We start from the raw sequence: 17,947 nt of genomic DNA on the forward strand, positions 1-17,947 counted from the left end.
AAATTTTAAAAATTGCATTAGCAAATACCGTAGACAAAGTATAGTATACAGTTGAGGTCAAAAGTTTACATACACCTTGCAGAATCTGCAAAATGTTAATAATTTTACCAAAATAAAAGGGATCATACAAAATACATGTTATTTTTTATTTAGTACTGACCTGTAAGAATTATATTCTGCCTAGACCAAACTTCCACTTCAAGTAGACTATTCTTTCTCTACAAAGAGCTTAATTATCATAGAGATAATTCTTTCCAATCTCAATAATATGTAAATATTATTTTCTGAGTGTTACTTTGTCACTTATAGCGTGGGAGCGGCAGTAGGCCATCAAGAACCATCTGCTGACCAAAAGGGTATATGAATAGAATTGCTATGGATTCTAGATAATCTTATCACCTCAACGCTTAGTTGTTCCTACCTGAAAGACTACCAAAGATGTGGGAACGGAAGGCTATCGCTTTCATTGTTATCCGCAATTTACATTTAAGACAAAACTTCATTTACATGTTGAGCGGGAAGATGAACGTAACACAGTATAAAATGTTTGAGCTTAGGATGCTCGGGGTTCATTCTGACTTCGCTAAATCTGTAGTGCTGCCTGTACTTTGTTAGTACCAAGCTGTAATAAACGTTATTCTTCATCAAGATCTTCAACGTCCTCATTACTTTTTCTTATAGACCTGAATAAGATAATTCACACAAACGACGTTTAGTCCACAAAAGAAAATAATAGTTGAATTTATAAAAACCGACCCTGTTCAAAAGTTTACATACACTTGATTCTTAATACTGTGTTGTTACCTGAATGATCCACAGCTGAGTTTTTTGAGTTACAGTTGTTCAGGAGTCCCTTGTTTGTCCTGAACAGGTAAACTCCCCGCTGTTCTTCAGAAAAATCTTTCAGGTCCCAAAAATTTTTAGTATTTGGTATTTGAATTCCTTCCAACAATGACTATATGATTTTGAGATCCATCTTTTCACACTGAGGACAAGTTATTTAGGCAGAATAACAAAAATGTCTCAAAAATCTTCATTCTGTTCAAAAGTTTACACCCCCAGCTCTTAATGCATACTTTTCCTTCTGGAGCATCAGGGAGTGTTTGAATCTTCTGTAATAGTTGCATATGAGCCCCTTAGTTGTCCTCAGTGTAAAAAGATGGATCTCAAAATCATACCTTTCCATTATTGGAAAGGGTTCAAATACACAAAAATGCTGAAAAAACAAATAATTTGTGAAACCTGAAGGACTTTTCTGAAGAACAGTGGGCAGTTCAGAACAAACAAGGAACTCATGAACTACTATCACTAAACAAAAAGACTATTTTTTTCTCTTGTGGACTATATGTAAATGTATTTGATGTGAACTATCTTATTCAGGTCAGTACTGTACTAAATGAAAAATAACATGCAGTTGTATGACCCCTCTTATTTTGGTAAAATAATTAACATTTTGCAGACTCTGCAAGGTGTATGTAAACTTTTGACCTCAACTGTATGTATTACAAATTCTGACTATTCTCTTATTTCATATAAATTCTTACTATTTTGCATTAGACAGTTGAAAATGTAAAGTTTTTTTTAGGTGAATGACTGAGTGATTAAGAACACAAGGGAGGTCTGGATTACCGAAAGCACCTGCGGTTAGTCACTGTTTAAAAACCTCCCACGAACCTGAGCAGAGCGTGAGAAGAGTGATCCAATTCTTCACAGATTTAGGTTAGATAATACTTTTCAGCCTCAGACTGTGATAGAGTGGGAGTCAGACAGGAGAGAGCGAGAAACGAGGGAACTCTCAGCGGAACGTTAGCCGAGGAAAAGAAGTGGTGTTATGTAAATAGGCCCTTCTGTGCTCAAGAACGCACTTATTTTTATTCAATGAAAGCGCTGAAACACATCCGGGCATATTCTGTCTCAGAGAGAAAAAAAAAACTATCAACGACATCCTTCTCATTCACTTGGCTTTTATTCACATTTCAAATATGCTAACGCTAGCAAGATCTTTACATTCCACCGTGTGCCTCGGAAAAACCAGACGTCCATCTGAGCGTTCAGACAGAATAATAATCATAATAATATTAATAATAATAATAAAAGCAGCATCCCAGTTTAAAATAGAAAGCCATATGTGACGAGTGTATGATAGTGTTCGATATCTATGTGCTCGCTCGCACATCTTCAGTTCATTAAAAAGGAACTAGAACCTGATAAATAAAATTAAAAGATAGCCAAACATCTTGATAAAATCATCATCATCAACTGAAATCTCACACTGACAATAAAATCAGATAGAAAAGTGACTCAAGCCCACAGAGAACAAAAAGGAGTGAAATCCGTATATGATTGTTGGTCGTATTCGTGCGTCCTCGGGGAATACACATCCGTCCCGGGAAAAAAAGGGAAAATGGTTGCTGTCAGTCATGTAACCGTCTCCTGGTGGTCCTGTGCAAAGGTACTGGCACCTTCCAGGGTTTGTTTCTTCCGCTGTGGCGTATTTTGACTCGGAAGGCGGCTGCAGGTCGGTCTCCTGTGTCCGATGACTGTGCTCTGCAGGCTTTACACCCAGGGAAAGAGGAACGATTATTACTGTGGGCTTTCAAAGGCATCCCAAGGTTAATGTGCTTTCTGAAACGCCACTTCCCGTCGTATTCTCCAGGGCGAGACGTACACCTGGAGGCGCTGCAGGTCTGTCGAGCTGCCGCCGCTCTAGCCCTGCGTCACACTGTCCCTCGAGCTTCTTCCAAAGCCATCAATAATTTAAACAACTCATAAAGAGGGAAATAAAAACTGAAAAACAAACAAACGAAAAAAACCTAACTTAAGATTCCACCAGTGAGCCACAATGTAAACATTTTCCCTCTGCGGCCTGATGGTGGCGCTATAGTAGCGCCTCAGGCTTCCTCTCTGTGTCCGTGTGTGCGTCTCTATGTGAGGGCCCGTGCTCGCTCTCACTGGTACTGGAGGTAATTCTTCAGAGACTGGGGCAAAGGCAATGTCTCAATCTCCTGTAGACGTTCTCGTCCAAGAGCCAGCCGTGCTGCACGTCGACACAGGTCCATCAGAGGGAGAGGCTCCGCTGGAGAGAGACAAAGAAAAGCATTTGTTAGAACTGGATTCAAAAAGGGAAAATTTAAATGCACACAGCCTGAAGGCAACATAATCGTCTGTTGAGACCCTCAATGTTTTGGCTAAAAGATGTCAAATTGTCCCATCATTGGTGTTCCAAGATTCAAAAATGACACAAATGCACCATAAAAGTATCATAACAGTGGTCTATAAAAGTCAAACAATAGTGTGAATCAGGAATCAGTCTAATTTTTGAACAAATTATGTAGACAGATTCTGCGAATAAGCTCAGTTGATTCATTGACAAGATCACTAAAGAAAAGTACATACTGTAGTACTGTATGTATAAGGATATATTGTGAACAAATCATTCTTCTGAATTTTCAATGAATCAATTGATCTGGTCCACAGAATTGGTCTGAATGATTCTTCCACAAGTTGGACCAACTTCACTTATTATTCAGATTCAGATTCACTGAAAAGATTCATTTAATAAGTTCCTTCAAAAAGGATGCAAAACCACCATAACTCAACTCAAAAAATTGTTTTGTTAACAAATTGGACCAATTCCTGAACAAATCATTCATGCCAATTCCATGAGCCAAATGTAATTTCTTTCATGAATTGGATTAATATGTGAACAAATCGTTCATTCCAATTCCATGAACCAAACTTAATTTTTTTTATTGAGACAAATGAAATGAATTGAAATGAATTTATGAATTGGACCAATTTGTGAACAAATCGTTCAGAGTGATTCAATGAACCAGATCAATTGATTCACTTAAAAAAATGATGCAAAATCACCATCTAAAACAAAAATGTGATTTGTTAACAAATTGGACCAATTCCTGAACAAATCATACCAATTCCATAAACCAAATAAAAAAATTAATTAAGAAAAAAAAAATATTTTGTTCATGAAAAAAGTTATTCAGAGCTATTTTATGAACAAGATTAGCTGATTCAATAAAAAGAATCATTTAAAAGTTTACTTCAAAAAGGATGCAAAATCACCATGAACATAGATCTAACTCGAACATGTTAATGATCTACGTCTGAACAAATCATTCATACCAATTCCATGAACCAAATTGAATTTCTTATCATGAATTGGACCAATTTGTGAACAAATCATTTAGAGTGATTTCATGAACCAGATCAACTGATTAATTTAAAAGATTGCTTCAAAAATGATGCAAAATCACTATAAACATAGATCTAACTCAACAATTTGATTCAATTGAACCAATTCCTGAACAAATCATTCATACCAATTCCATGAACCAAATAATTTTTTTTAATCAAGAAAACAAAACAAACAAACAAAAAAAAAAACTTAAAACAATGGTTTGTTCATGAATTGGACCAATTTGTCAACAAATCGTTCCATGAACCAGATAAATTGATTCACTGGATAAAACAAAAATAAAAATAAGACTTAAAAGAAAAGAATGATTTGTTTGAATTGGACTAACTTTTGAACAATTCATTCAGAGTGGTTTCATGAGCCAGATCAGCTGATTCATAAAAAGATTCATTTTAAATTTCCTTCAAAAAGGATGTGAAATCACCATAAACTTAGGTCTAACGCAAAAAGTTGATTTGTTAAACAAACTGGATCTACATCTGAACAAATCATTCATACCAATTCCATGAACCAAATTTAATTTCTTATCATGAATTGGACTAATTTGTAAACAAATCATTTAGAGTGATTCAATGAACCAGATCAACTGATTCATCAACAGATTCCTTCAAAAATAATGCAAAATCACATAGATCTAACTCAACAATTTGATTCGACCAATTGGACCAATTCCTGAACAAATCATTCATACCAATTACATGAACCAACTTATTTTTTTCAATCAAGAAAAAAAAACCTTAAAACAATGAACAAGAAATGATTTACAAACTGGACTCCCTAACTTTTCCCATACCAGATACAATTTTTCAATAATAACAACTTCAAAACTACTTCTTAGATGTAAAATGTCTCACACAAAAGTGCCTTTAAAAGTTATAGTCATATGAACTGCTTTTTGAAAGTTTAAAGCACGGAAAACAGAAAAAAGACTGGTGCAATTCTTTAACATTTGTCCATTCGTATTTCACAGAAAAATGACAGGTTTGGAACAACATGAAGGTGAGTAAATGGTGACTGGATTTTCATTTTACGGTAAGCTGTTCCTTTAAAAGCCCCAGTGTGTGATCCAGTGTTTATGTGTGTATGTGTTTGGGCATCTTGCTCCTGTACATAAGCTGACAGGGCAGTTCAATAATAGATGGATCTTGCCACTGGAGCTCAGTATCCATCAACAGAGCTGCTGGCTCACAGAGGAGTCTGCCGCCACCCATCTGCTTTGAGTCAGCCGCTGCCCCAGCCAAGATTTCATACCGACAAACACAAAAACAGCCCTGGCTCCATCTGGACAAGATGCCACATCTCCTCTGCTGACCATCAGGTCTTTATCAGGACCTGGGCTGATATGACTAATCAGATCAAAAGGACGTTCACTCCTGCCGGCCAATCAGAGTAAGAGACTGTGACAGACTAATGCTTAGTAGTAAGTATGTGGGGATAACAATCAAAAGAGGAATAGTTATACAGCTGCACTGGCACAATGCAAGCACCCACATTGAATATTTATAGCTGTGATGGAGTCCCACACAGAACATGTCGTGAGTTATGTCTTCCTCCATCCTGGCAGCTGAACTGAAGGCATAAGCATGGTAGTGCCCTCACATAATGCACAATTTCACCACAACAAGGAGTTCAAATTAAACAATGGATCTCTATGGAGCCCTTCGCAGAGTGAAATGATTTAATGGCACAACGCAATGGTTTTTCAAGCTTAAGTTGTTGTTCGTCAAAGCGAAATTTCATGTTGCACTCAGTGAGCGTGAATACTTTTAATGTGCATTTCCTGTGCCTCCAGCGTCTCCAAACAGAATTGCAAAAATGTTTTTCCCAAAAATACCCATCAACACTGACAACATCTAAAAAGTACTTAAAGTTAATATTTAAAGACTGCACTGTTACATCTTTAGCAAATCTCTAAATAAATATAATTTTTTTTATACTGTGCATTATAATTTTATGTTTAAATTCACTTCTCTAATAATAATTATTATTATACATATTATTTTACAATAAATAAATGTTTTAATTTTTCATTAATTAAATTAATTAATGTTGTGTAATGACTGATAAACTGTAATGATAATAATAATAATAATAATAATAATAATAATAATTATTATTATTATTATTATTATCATTATCATTATTATGCAATTATACATAATTTACTATTAAATACAATTATTTAATGTCATTTCTAAGGACTACAATTATTATTAATAAAAATCAATGATTTAATTAATATGAATAAATGTTTTTAAATATTTTATAATAATTATATGTGTAATTTCTTAATGTTGTTGTATAATGGCTAATAAACTATAATAATAATAATAATAATAATAATTACTATTGTTATTAATAATATTATACAATTATTCATTTTTATTGTACAATGAACAAATGTTTTATTTATATATATATATATATATATATATATATATATAAGAATAATAATTCTGTGTAATTCATTAATGTTGTATAATGACTGATAAACTGTAATAATAATAATAATAATAATAATAATAATAATAATTGTTATTATTATCATACAATGACTAAATGTTTTAATTAAAAAAATGGTTTATATTAATAATTCTGTGTAATTTATTAATGTTGTTGTATAATGACTGATAAACTATAATAACAAAAACAATAATGATGATGATTATTATTATAATTATTACTATTAAATAAAATGAACTGTCTTTATACCAAAATATCATTTTCTAAGGACTACAATTATTATTATTATTTTTATATTTTATGATAATTCTGTGTATTTTTTAATGTTGTTATATATTGACTGATAAACTGCAATAATAATAATCATTATTATTATTAATATTATTATTATTATTATTATTGTTATTAAATAAAATAAAAAAAACTGTCATTAAACCAAAGTATAATTTTCTAAGGCCTACAATCAATTTTAGTATAAAAAACATTATTAAATGTTTCATTTTTTAAATATTTTATAACAATAATAATTATGTGTAATGACTGATAATCTATAATAATAATAATAATAATAATAATAATAATAATAATAATAATAATAATTTTGATTATTATAATTATTATAAAATATAATAAATACTTTTCTAAAATGATTTGTGTCATTATACACAAATATTTCATGTGTCTGAATGAAATTAAAAATCAAGTATTTGAGAGAACAGTACAATATTAATATTCCATCTTCAACAGTGTTGCCACCACAATAATGATGTGGTATTCAGTAGCTAATGAATGATCTAATTAAATCAAAGCAGACCAAATTTTATTTTCTGATAGCGGTAAAACACTCACTTCCTTCTAAATATATTTAGTAAGAGTCCAGCATGTCTCATAAAGAGGCAGATGGCAAGTGTAGACGAGATCCAGCTGTACCCAGTGGGCGGGTGCGGGATGGGGATGAGAGAGAGGTGACTGACAGTCAGGGTCATAAGTGACAGATGGATCAAAGCACGGACATAGTGCTCTGCTGCAGTAAAACGGAATAATTTTTCATTTCCAGCCCACATACGAACACGCAAAGGCCTGCGAGCTCAAGGTTAGTCTGAAGACTGTAATTATGCCAGTGAAATACACAACACACACGGTGACCTGTCACTCGCTGTGATCCTCAGGCTGCTCCCCGTCGCTACTCAATCACATTAAAGCACTGCCTACATGCCGCATATATGACAACAAATCATGTTGATGCCAGTTATACACAATAAATGTGATTACATGGCTCGGATATGTCAATGTGATTGCATTGTGCGTGTTATCATACTCTCAGAACAACCTAATAAAATGGCTAATAAAACTACAGAACTACATGCCGGGAGATTTCGGTTTTCTTCCCACACAGAAGCAGTCGTATTGATCTCTACATGACACACGCACGGCTCAAACACATAAATCTATATAACTACAGTATATGGATAAACTGTAGTACAAAAAAATAGGAAAATTATAAATGGGTTAGGGAAAAATCTAGAAGGTCTGAAAGCACCAGTGAATTTACATATTTCTAATGTAGATAATTGTTATTTACAAATCATTTTGCATAATTTAAGTAAAACGTTGAAATGGACAACCTGATATAATTACAGAGTGCACGTAAGATGCAAACAAATGACACTTGATAGAAAGCACTAAGGAAAAATATAATAAAAAGTGATTTAAAGTCATCTATACAGTCAGGAAGTCAGATTGTCACTAACAGAATTGGTTTCGTTCCCCCTATTTTTTACATAAAGGTCACATGAAAGATGTATGGAAAAGTTTGGCCTTTATAATTGTTATAGATTTTACGGTTTCAATCTTTAAATATATACATTTCAATCATAAAAATGATTGACAGACAGACAGTTAGACAGACAGACGATAGACAGACGATAGATGGTTAGACAGACACACGATAGTTAGTTGATAGACAGACGCAGACAAAGACACGATAGACAGATAGTCAGACGATAGTTAGATAGACGATAGTTAAACAGACAGACGACAGTTCGATAGTTCAATCGATAGATAGAGAGACAAACACAGACAAGGACATGACAGACAGACAGACAGACAGCCAGACGATAGTTGATAGTTAAATAGACAGACAGACAGACAGACAGATAGCCAGACGATAGTTGATAGTTAAATAGACAGACAGACAGACAGACAGACAGACAGACAGATAGCCAGACGATAGTTGATAGTTAAATAGACAGACAGACAGACAGACAGACAGACAGACAGACAGATAGATAGATAGATAGATAGATAGATAGATAGATAGATAGATAGATAGATAGATAGATAGATAGATAGATAGATAGATAGATAGATAGATAGATAGATAGATAGACAGACAGACAGACAGACAGACAGACAGACAGACAGACAGACAGACAGACAGACAGACAGACAATAGTTATTTGATAGTTAGACAGATAGACAGATAGACAGACAGACATACAGATAGACAGACAAGATAGATAGACAGACAGACAGACAGACAGACAGACAGACAGATAGACAGACAGACAGATAGATAGATAGATAGATAGATAGATAGATAGATAGATAGATAGATAGATAGATAGATAGATAGATAGATAGATAGATAGATAGATAGATAGATAGATAGATAGATAGACAGACAGACAGACAGACAGACAGACAGACAGACAGACAGACAGACAGACAGGCAGACAGGCAGACAGATAGGCAGACAGATAGGCAGACGATAGATAGACAGACAAGATTGACAGATAGATAGACAGACAGACAGACAGACAGACAGACAGATGATAGATAGATAGATAGATAGATAGATAGATAGACAGACAGACAGACAGACAGACAGACAGACAGACAGACAGACAGACAGACAGACACACACACACACACGATAGATGCCTATTAACCGTTGACATTGTTATTAGACTAATAAACTGTTCAGAGTGTGAAAAGTGTTTTAAAAAGTTCAACTTCTAAAAGTAAAGGAACAAAAATGCCCACAGCTGGAGAAACATGCATTCATTATTCAGTCATTACACTAAAACTACTGTGAGCTATGGCTCTCCGATGACTGCATCCATGCAAACCATTCCGTTTCTCTACTTGCACTAATAAAACACAATATGTGACACATGGGAGCCCTTTTTCCAACTTCCATGTTTAACAAATCATCAAGCTCCAGCACTTGCCAAGCTCTTGCACGTCTCTGACTCCTCCATTAGGCTCTTAATAAATGAGTTCTGCTGCAGAAGAAGAGAGAGAACTGCATCTATTTCAGTCCGACACAGTTTTATGATCATTATTACTGTTCCAAAAAGCAATTTCTTGTGCTTGCAAGACAAGCAATGGGATTCGTACGGTAAATATCAAAGCATCACATTTTGTAAAATCCAATTAATTCACTCTTCGTACTCAGCGGGGGTGCTGCAGCCTCACAAAGGGGGGTCTGACACTTTCTACGACCTGGAAAAGAAGGGGGCGGTGGCACGTGGAACCTTCTGGAAAAGCTCTGCGCCAGGCTACGGAAAGCAGCCTGAGAGAAAATGTTAGTGGAGATCAAACCCAGCGGTGTAATTCGATTAAATCATTGTGAACTGATTAATGTCTACGGCTGATTAATTGAAAGATTTGAGGTGGTCATGTCGAGCGGCCTGTGATCCTCCCACAGAACGAGTGAGTGCACAAGCGATCATTACAGCATAACACCCAAAACCAACAGCAGCTCCGCCTGGATGAACTCTCTCTGATGTGGGTTTTGCGGTGCCACTCGAACATCGACTCCAATAATCATTCCACCCTGAGCGATTCTTCATTAGCGTGAGATCTGGGATTTTTTATGAAAGCAAACCGATCAAAAAACGCAATGATGATGCTCAACCATAAATGATCCACTTAGCTAAATCAGCCGTAACACCCAGGTAATTAGGTGTAGATGTACTCAGAGCTTAGTTCATCGTGTACTCCCAACCTCGCATTAAAACACGCTGTTGTGGCTGCGGTCATGATGGAGACTTTACTGCCCTTGAACGTGGTGACTCATAAAACTCACGTTCATTAATAATTCAGTTATGTAACAAAGGATTTTACTATACTTAGCCGGATCAAGTAGGCTACTTGACTAAGCCTAATGCTAGTGATACTTCAGAACATGAAGTTTAACAGCGAACAACAGGAAACTGCATGTTTCCAAGAAATGCGCACGTGCCTGTTTGTGGTTTTGTGCCGTACAGCATGTAATCTGTCTTACAGCCGAGAGTGGAACAAACAAACCTGCTGAAACGTGTTGAACACAGGCACTGAGTCATGAATGTGAAGCAGTACCATTTTTCTACTAGAAATGCAGTATGCAGTATAGCTCCTTCTTGACTCTTTATTTGATGTGACTGTGAAAGATGATACCTGGAAACCACTTACTAAATTAAAACACACAATGTAGAATTGTAACAACAACAATGTAGAATGTGATGCTTGGAACAGACTATAGAGTACTTGTGCTGTACTTGTATATATTTACTGTATTAATGGAATAACTGAACAACCGATGAACTGGATGAACAACTGAAGGCCAATGCAATGCAAATATTTCAATTACAAACAATAGGACAAATACAATGTAAGAAAAATAAAACAGAAATAAACAGTTCTTATTTTTTCAGATAGTTAAGAGTTTAAAAAAGGAATGTAATAATCAAATATAAAAATAAAACACTGCATAGTCTTCAATGTATGAATTGGCTGATTATTGGCACAGATATTAAGCATTTTTATGGTTATCGGTATCAGTAATTTTCAAAACGATTTGCTGATACAATAATTCAAAAGCATTTAAACAAAAGCGGCTTTTTTTGTTAGAGTCCTTGTTATTGTTAATTTTCACATTATTATTTTTTTTTTTTTACACCAGACATATATATATATCGGTTCAAAATATCGGTTATAGGTTTACTTGATATGTAATAAAAAACACTTTTCAGTTGACCCCTACTGTTTTTACACAATTACTTGTTAAAATAAAGTGTATTTGTGTGTGTTTTTTTTTTTTTTTTCATTTTTACACCAGACATATATATCAGTCCAAAATGTCAGTTAAAAATATTGGTTATTGGTCTACTTGATCTGTAATAATCGGCCCTGAAAAACATAACATAGGTTGATTCCTACTGTTGTTACATGAATACTTGTAAAAAAAATATGTATTTTTAAAATCACTAGACATATATCGTTTTAAAATACAGGTTATCGGTCTAGTTGATCTGTAAAAAAAAAAAAAAAAAAAAAAAAACATATCGGTCAACCCCTACTTTTGTTACATGAATACTTGTTTTACAAAAAAAAAAAAAACGATATAAATTGGTTCAAAATATCGGTTATCGGTCTAATTGATCTGTAATAAAAAACACATATCGATCGACCCCTACTGTTACACGAATGCTTGAATACATGAAAAAAAAGTGCATTTTAACATTATTTGTCATTTTTGCACCAAACATATACAGTATATCAGTTTAAAATATTGGTTACCGGTCTACTTGATCTGTAATAATCGGTATCGGCATTGGTTCAGAAAACACATATTGGTTGACCCCTACTGTTGTCGCATGAATACTTAAAAAAAGTGTATTTTGACATTATTTTGACAGCTGAAGTGCAATAATTTCAGGTGTTTATCAGAAAATGCAAGTACTGCATTATGATTTTTTGACTTCGAAGCACGTTTCACTTTCATATTCATGGATGTTTCTTCATTGCTATGATGAGTCAATAACGTTCAGCATACCAGAGCTTCACAATTATATTTATATACCACGATACACCCAATATAGCAAAATTTCTATCAATACACACTTTGTATTGTCAGATGAATTGAAAATGATATCAGCCATGATTTTAAATATCTCTATCCTATGTTCTGTCAGAAAAGACATTTTGAAAGAAAACTGAATTAAAAATAAAACATTTTTGCGATAATAACTACACGCAGGATGAGGTCATAAGTTCATTAGTCTATGGTCCCAGAAGCTGTAATTTTCCACTGGAAGTACTCTTAGAAAGGTCAGTGGTGATGCAGTGTTTATGAGATGCTGTGGGCCAGTCTTTTAAAGCGCTGTCTCATTCTCTCTGACTGCCTATGTCCACAGTTTCTCCCCTGAGGCGGTGATCTGTGCACAGATACACACAGTGAGGTCAGCACGCCTGACCCCTGCAGCTTCAAAAGATCTGAAATCTCTATGGGCATGGTAGACAGCCAAAAGAACAAATATCTCAAACGCGTTGATGGACGCACACAAAGCAAAGAAGCCAACATTTGCGCAGAAGCCACCTGACGACTGAGCTATTATGTTTCAATTAGTTGAATCAATCGACCAGTTCACTGCATGCAGTGATGGTGCTGTAGGGAATTTCTATCAGCACACAGAAATGAAAATGTTTCAGACATTCCCTCAGAGAGCTGCAGACCAGAATCTTCCGGAAGATAAGAATGTCAACATTTTACACAGCAAGAAATACTCAAAAATAACAGCCGCTCGGAGACCGGGTTTGGCCATTTTTTTTTGCACTTTTTCTACAGAAATGTAATTTTGAAATGAAAAATGAAAATGTTGCCAGCATTTTGTTGACCCTAATGCTGTTTTAAACCTATATGACTTGCTTCAATGTTGGTTTGGACCCCACTGACTTTCACTGTATGGGCTGAAACAGTTGCAACATTTTTAAAAATACATTCCAGTTAATTGGAATATTCACTTTTGGGTGAACTATCCCTTTTACTATCCCCTGCCAAGTGTTAAAATGTCCTTGTGAATCTGTTATTGCATTAGGTATTTTTTTACTATTCACAATGTTTCATAAAGCCATTAGAGGCCATCAAGTCTACTCTGATCCATTTCAGCCATTGCGGATCCCCATCTACATGCAGAATGGCCGCTGAGTTTTCACACAGTCAGCAAAATGGACTGCAGCCGAATATTGATCGTGGCAGATGCCAGACGCCCATCCCTAGCCTCATTCCCTGGATCCGTCCGGCGGAATTCACCGCTCAACACAGCTGGACTTTGAATGAGATTAAAGCCAGTGAACGGCCGGAGAGTGGACGCAGCAGGGTTTGGGGAGGCCAGGTAAACAGCTTTGTCATGATGACAGGGGTTTGCAGAGGGCATGGCGCATGGGAAGGGAAACTCAGCAGTTTTGTAATAGAAAGATTTATCATAGACTAGACTTGTGTCCAGAAACAGGCTCAGACGGATGACAGAGCCTCCTTTTTGAAAGCCCGATACAATATCCAGACAGGATGTAATAGAGCCAGACTTAGAAAACTGACAGGGCATTTTTATGAAATGTGTAATATGTGTTTCAGTCAGTATTGAATGCCTGTTTAGTTTAAAACTGCAACTTTAATCAAAAACACACAGTGTAAACAATACAAAGCAACTGAGATATACATAAACACACAGAGGCATATGTGTAGGAGCCAGATACACACCATCCGCCCACAGATTCCCAACAGCACTCAGGCAAAGTTGGAAGCACAAGTTTATATTTCCCAGCAGCCTTTGAGCAGCAGAGACTCAGATATAGAGATCCAAATGCGTTCTGAATGTTTCAGTGACTAATCCTCAATGCTTTGTATGCACATAATGAAAAGTAAGACATTGAAAATTATTTGGAGCTAATTTAAAAAAAGACAGTTCAGTTCAGAGTTTAAAATCCTGTCATCATTTACTCGTCTTCACATTGTCTCAAACCATTATGACTGACTTTCTTCTGAGGAACACCAAAGGAGATGTTTATGGTGGATAGTGGATGGAGACCAGAAGCTGTCAAACTCAAAGGACAAAAAGGCAACATAAAGGCATCATAATATTGTTTGTGCAATATATTCAAAGTCTTCTAAAGCACTATGATGGCTTTCTGTGAGGAACAGACATAGATGTTGTTACTCATCTAATCTAAATCTTGTCTTTAAAAGAAACCCTGGGTATTAAGACTTGTATGGCTTAATATAATGTAAATTATGTCTCTTACTGAAATATGCAGAAAAAAAAAACAGATTTACGTTAGTTTAAAAAAATGTGTCACTCAGTGAATTGGTTGCACTATGTGAGCTATTGGCGCTACCTGTTGCTATTTTTACTGCAACACAACTCAAAATAATAGACTGAAGTGATGCCCACAGCTATTGAAAGAGCTTACAGGTGGCGATGGATATAAGTGTGGTCTACTAAAAGCCTCAAAGGCATCAGAACTAAAGTGGAGTGAACAAAGACGTGAATCTTTAGAAAGCTTTATTTGTCCACAGGCATTTTTCCATTCTGTTCTCCTCTTATTATCGCTAAGAAAGCAGTGAAGACTTACATTGCTTCTCTTGCTGCCCTTCGACTGAAAATGACAACCAAAAGCCACACAATGTGGCATCATATCAGTATTTTATTTTCTGAGTTGTGTATTCTGAGTTGTGTTGCTGTAAAAATAGCAACAGGTTGCAGCAACAGCTCACAGAGCGCAACCATTTCACATTGTTGAAATAATGGCGGCCACATAGTCCAAAATATGTTTAATACGATGTGGATTTTTTTAAATAATGTAAATCTTTCATGGGTTTTTGACTACATATTTCAGTAAGAGACATCATTTATATTATATTAAGCCATGTAACCCTTGTTCCCTAAAGGAGGGAACTTACTAAAAGGGAACCCAGGGATCTCTTTAAATATAGCTTAACAGCTTTGGTCACAGTTAATGTCCATTTTATGTAAAAGAGCATCTTGGACAATCTATCAAATTTCTTTTTTTGTATTCCTCAGAAGAAATGACTAATTCAGGCTTCAAAAGAAGCGAGGATAAGTAAATAATAGCAGAATTTTCATTATTGGTTTGTGTATTCTACTTTGTTCCTAGCATAACTTCAAAAAAGCAATAATAAAGGGTACAATTAAACAGTAATGCATCAAACAGACCTGGTCACACTGCCTAATGAAGGACAAATTAGCACCAAGGCCCATGACAGCCGTTAACTTCAGATATACCAGATCAGCAAACCGTTAATATGCCCCAGCAGGAGAATTGACTTTTAGACACTCAGATAATAGTCAATTTAAGACATAAATGAGTCACTACGTGCTAATATCTGCCACAGGTAATGAATCACGGGGCGCAGCGGGAATAGCGGGCGTCCTTCTCTCTGTGGACCTGTGGCTATAAATGAACAGAACCAGAAGCAAATTCAAAGCTTCCCACTTTCATTATTCTAAATCAGGAAACTCTGAATGATTCAGATATTAATTCTGCACCTTACTCATTAGCATTACAATTTTATTGCTTCCTTCCAGAGAGGGGTGGGCTAACTTAAAATAGCCTTTCCCTCTGAGCAACAAAGGTGAGTATTGAACACCTACTGTGAGAGTTTAGATAGGATAATAGAGAGATTCGTGTTTCCTTGCTTTGGGATTGTGTTTGACTATACGGATCAAAACGAGTCACCTTCAGCGGATTTTGAGTGTGTGATTTCCCTGTGGGACAAAAATATATGGTGGGCATTTAAAAGCCAGAAATTTTCCAGTTACAATATAAAAGTTCAATTTGTTGGAAAATGATGACTGCATAATAATCATCAGGCCATCCTTATTGTTGTGCTTTGAACCATCACCGCTATTAATAACAGACCACAATGGACCATTACTGTTTCCTGTTCTTTTTTATGCCACGTTTGAGTGTTTCTTTCTGCTCGATTAACCTTGGTAAACAATGTACATCAAATACCAAGGGAGAAAATCTTTAAAGCATTAAATTCAGATCAATACCGAAATAACTAAAGTTCTGGGTGGATTCTTCCACTTTGTACTGAACGCTTGACTTGCTCGCTTTCCTAAACACCGCAAGCAATAATCGCACAATACCAATGACTTTGGATCATGAGAGAATGGGCAGCGCTTCGTAGAATCATGCATTATGCAGCACTAATGCAAGTTTTATGTGGCCGGTACACATGAAGGCCCATGTGAGCCTCAGTGCAGTAATGGCTCCAGCTGAGATGGACAGCAAGGAGAGCGATACGGTCACCCTAGCCTTCATACGCCTCATTTCCTGAGGCATACTGTACATACAAGCAATTACATCTGACATCTGTACTGTTCAAATACTGTTTTTTATAAGGATCAATAAAAGTTTAAAACTCAAATAGCAAGCATGCTTTGAAAAAATTGGTAAACACTTGAAAAATGAAGGAAATGACGCACCTTTAGAAGTGTGAGTTGTGCACTAAGATTATTGGTATTTCAAAATTGCCTATGGAACATTTATAAGTATCATAATCTGAAGTGCTATTTAGAAATAAAGCCTTTTAAAATTACAACGAAGACCAAAGTTTTATTGTTTTATGCTTTGCATAAACAGAAAAACAACCATAACATCACATCATACAATCATATGCATACTCTTGACTCAAATGATGTTCTAAAACATAATTATGCTGCTTTTTAAGATAATTAAGAATCTTAGATTTAATGGAATTAAGACAGAACTGTATATATCCTATGAGAAGGAAATTCGCATATGATCTACTGTGGAAAAATATCAGATTGATAAACTTTAATTTAATTCCATAAAGTTTTAATGAAAATAGTTTTGCTGTAAATGATTGCCCAAAATCTGATATGCATTTTTATGCTTAAGAAAGTATCACAGTAACTGAAACTTTTACAAATAGTTTTCATCAACTGAAATAAAGCTTAAAAAACAGATTATAACTTAAAATGTAAATTTAAATGCAAATTGGAGAGTAAAATTGAAGCTAAAACTAAAATAAAGTTAAACAAAATAAAAAACTTCAAATAGGATTACTAAAAATTAATCAAAAATTCAAATGAACACTAAAAATGTAACAATAAAGGTTAATTGAAATATTAATCAATACTACAATAGTATATAAATAATACTAAAATAACACTGGTGTACAGTTGCTGCCTATGTAGAGAGCTCTAAATCGCTCACAGTTTCCATGATGCTTAGGTTGTTCCCTTAAAAGTCAACTGTCTATCTAGGCAGCTTTCAAGTTTTGAAACAGACCTTATGTCTGGTGCATAAAGTACACGGATGCATTAGACCAAATAACGCAGCAATCAGCAAAAGCCCGCTGGGCACTGGCAGAGAAGGTCTGTGCAATATTAGACATAATAAATGAAGCAGCATACCTATACAAAACTCAGACAAGCTGTCAAGCATTTACCA

The 17,947-nt window shown here is 35.2% G+C and overlaps 1 protein-coding gene across 1 annotated transcript in view; it reads right to left on the bottom strand.

Moving 5' to 3' along the window:
- Nucleotides 1-1,960: 1,960 nt before the first annotated feature.
- Nucleotides 1,961-17,947, bottom strand: part of spsb4a (splA/ryanodine receptor domain and SOCS box containing 4a) — a 61,955-nt gene continuing 45,968 nt past the window's right edge. Inside the window, exon 3 of the mRNA XM_073849620.1 lies at nt 1,961-3,076. Within this exon, the coding sequence (XP_073705721.1) occupies nt 2,949-3,076 (128 nt within the window). The 3' untranslated portion in view covers nt 1,961-2,948. The remainder of the gene's footprint in view (nt 3,077-17,947) is intronic.

The sequence above is a fragment of the Garra rufa genome, chromosome 10 (genome assembly GCF_049309525.1).
Source record: "Garra rufa chromosome 10, GarRuf1.0, whole genome shotgun sequence".
Taxonomy (NCBI): Eukaryota; Metazoa; Chordata; class Actinopteri; order Cypriniformes; family Cyprinidae; genus Garra; species Garra rufa.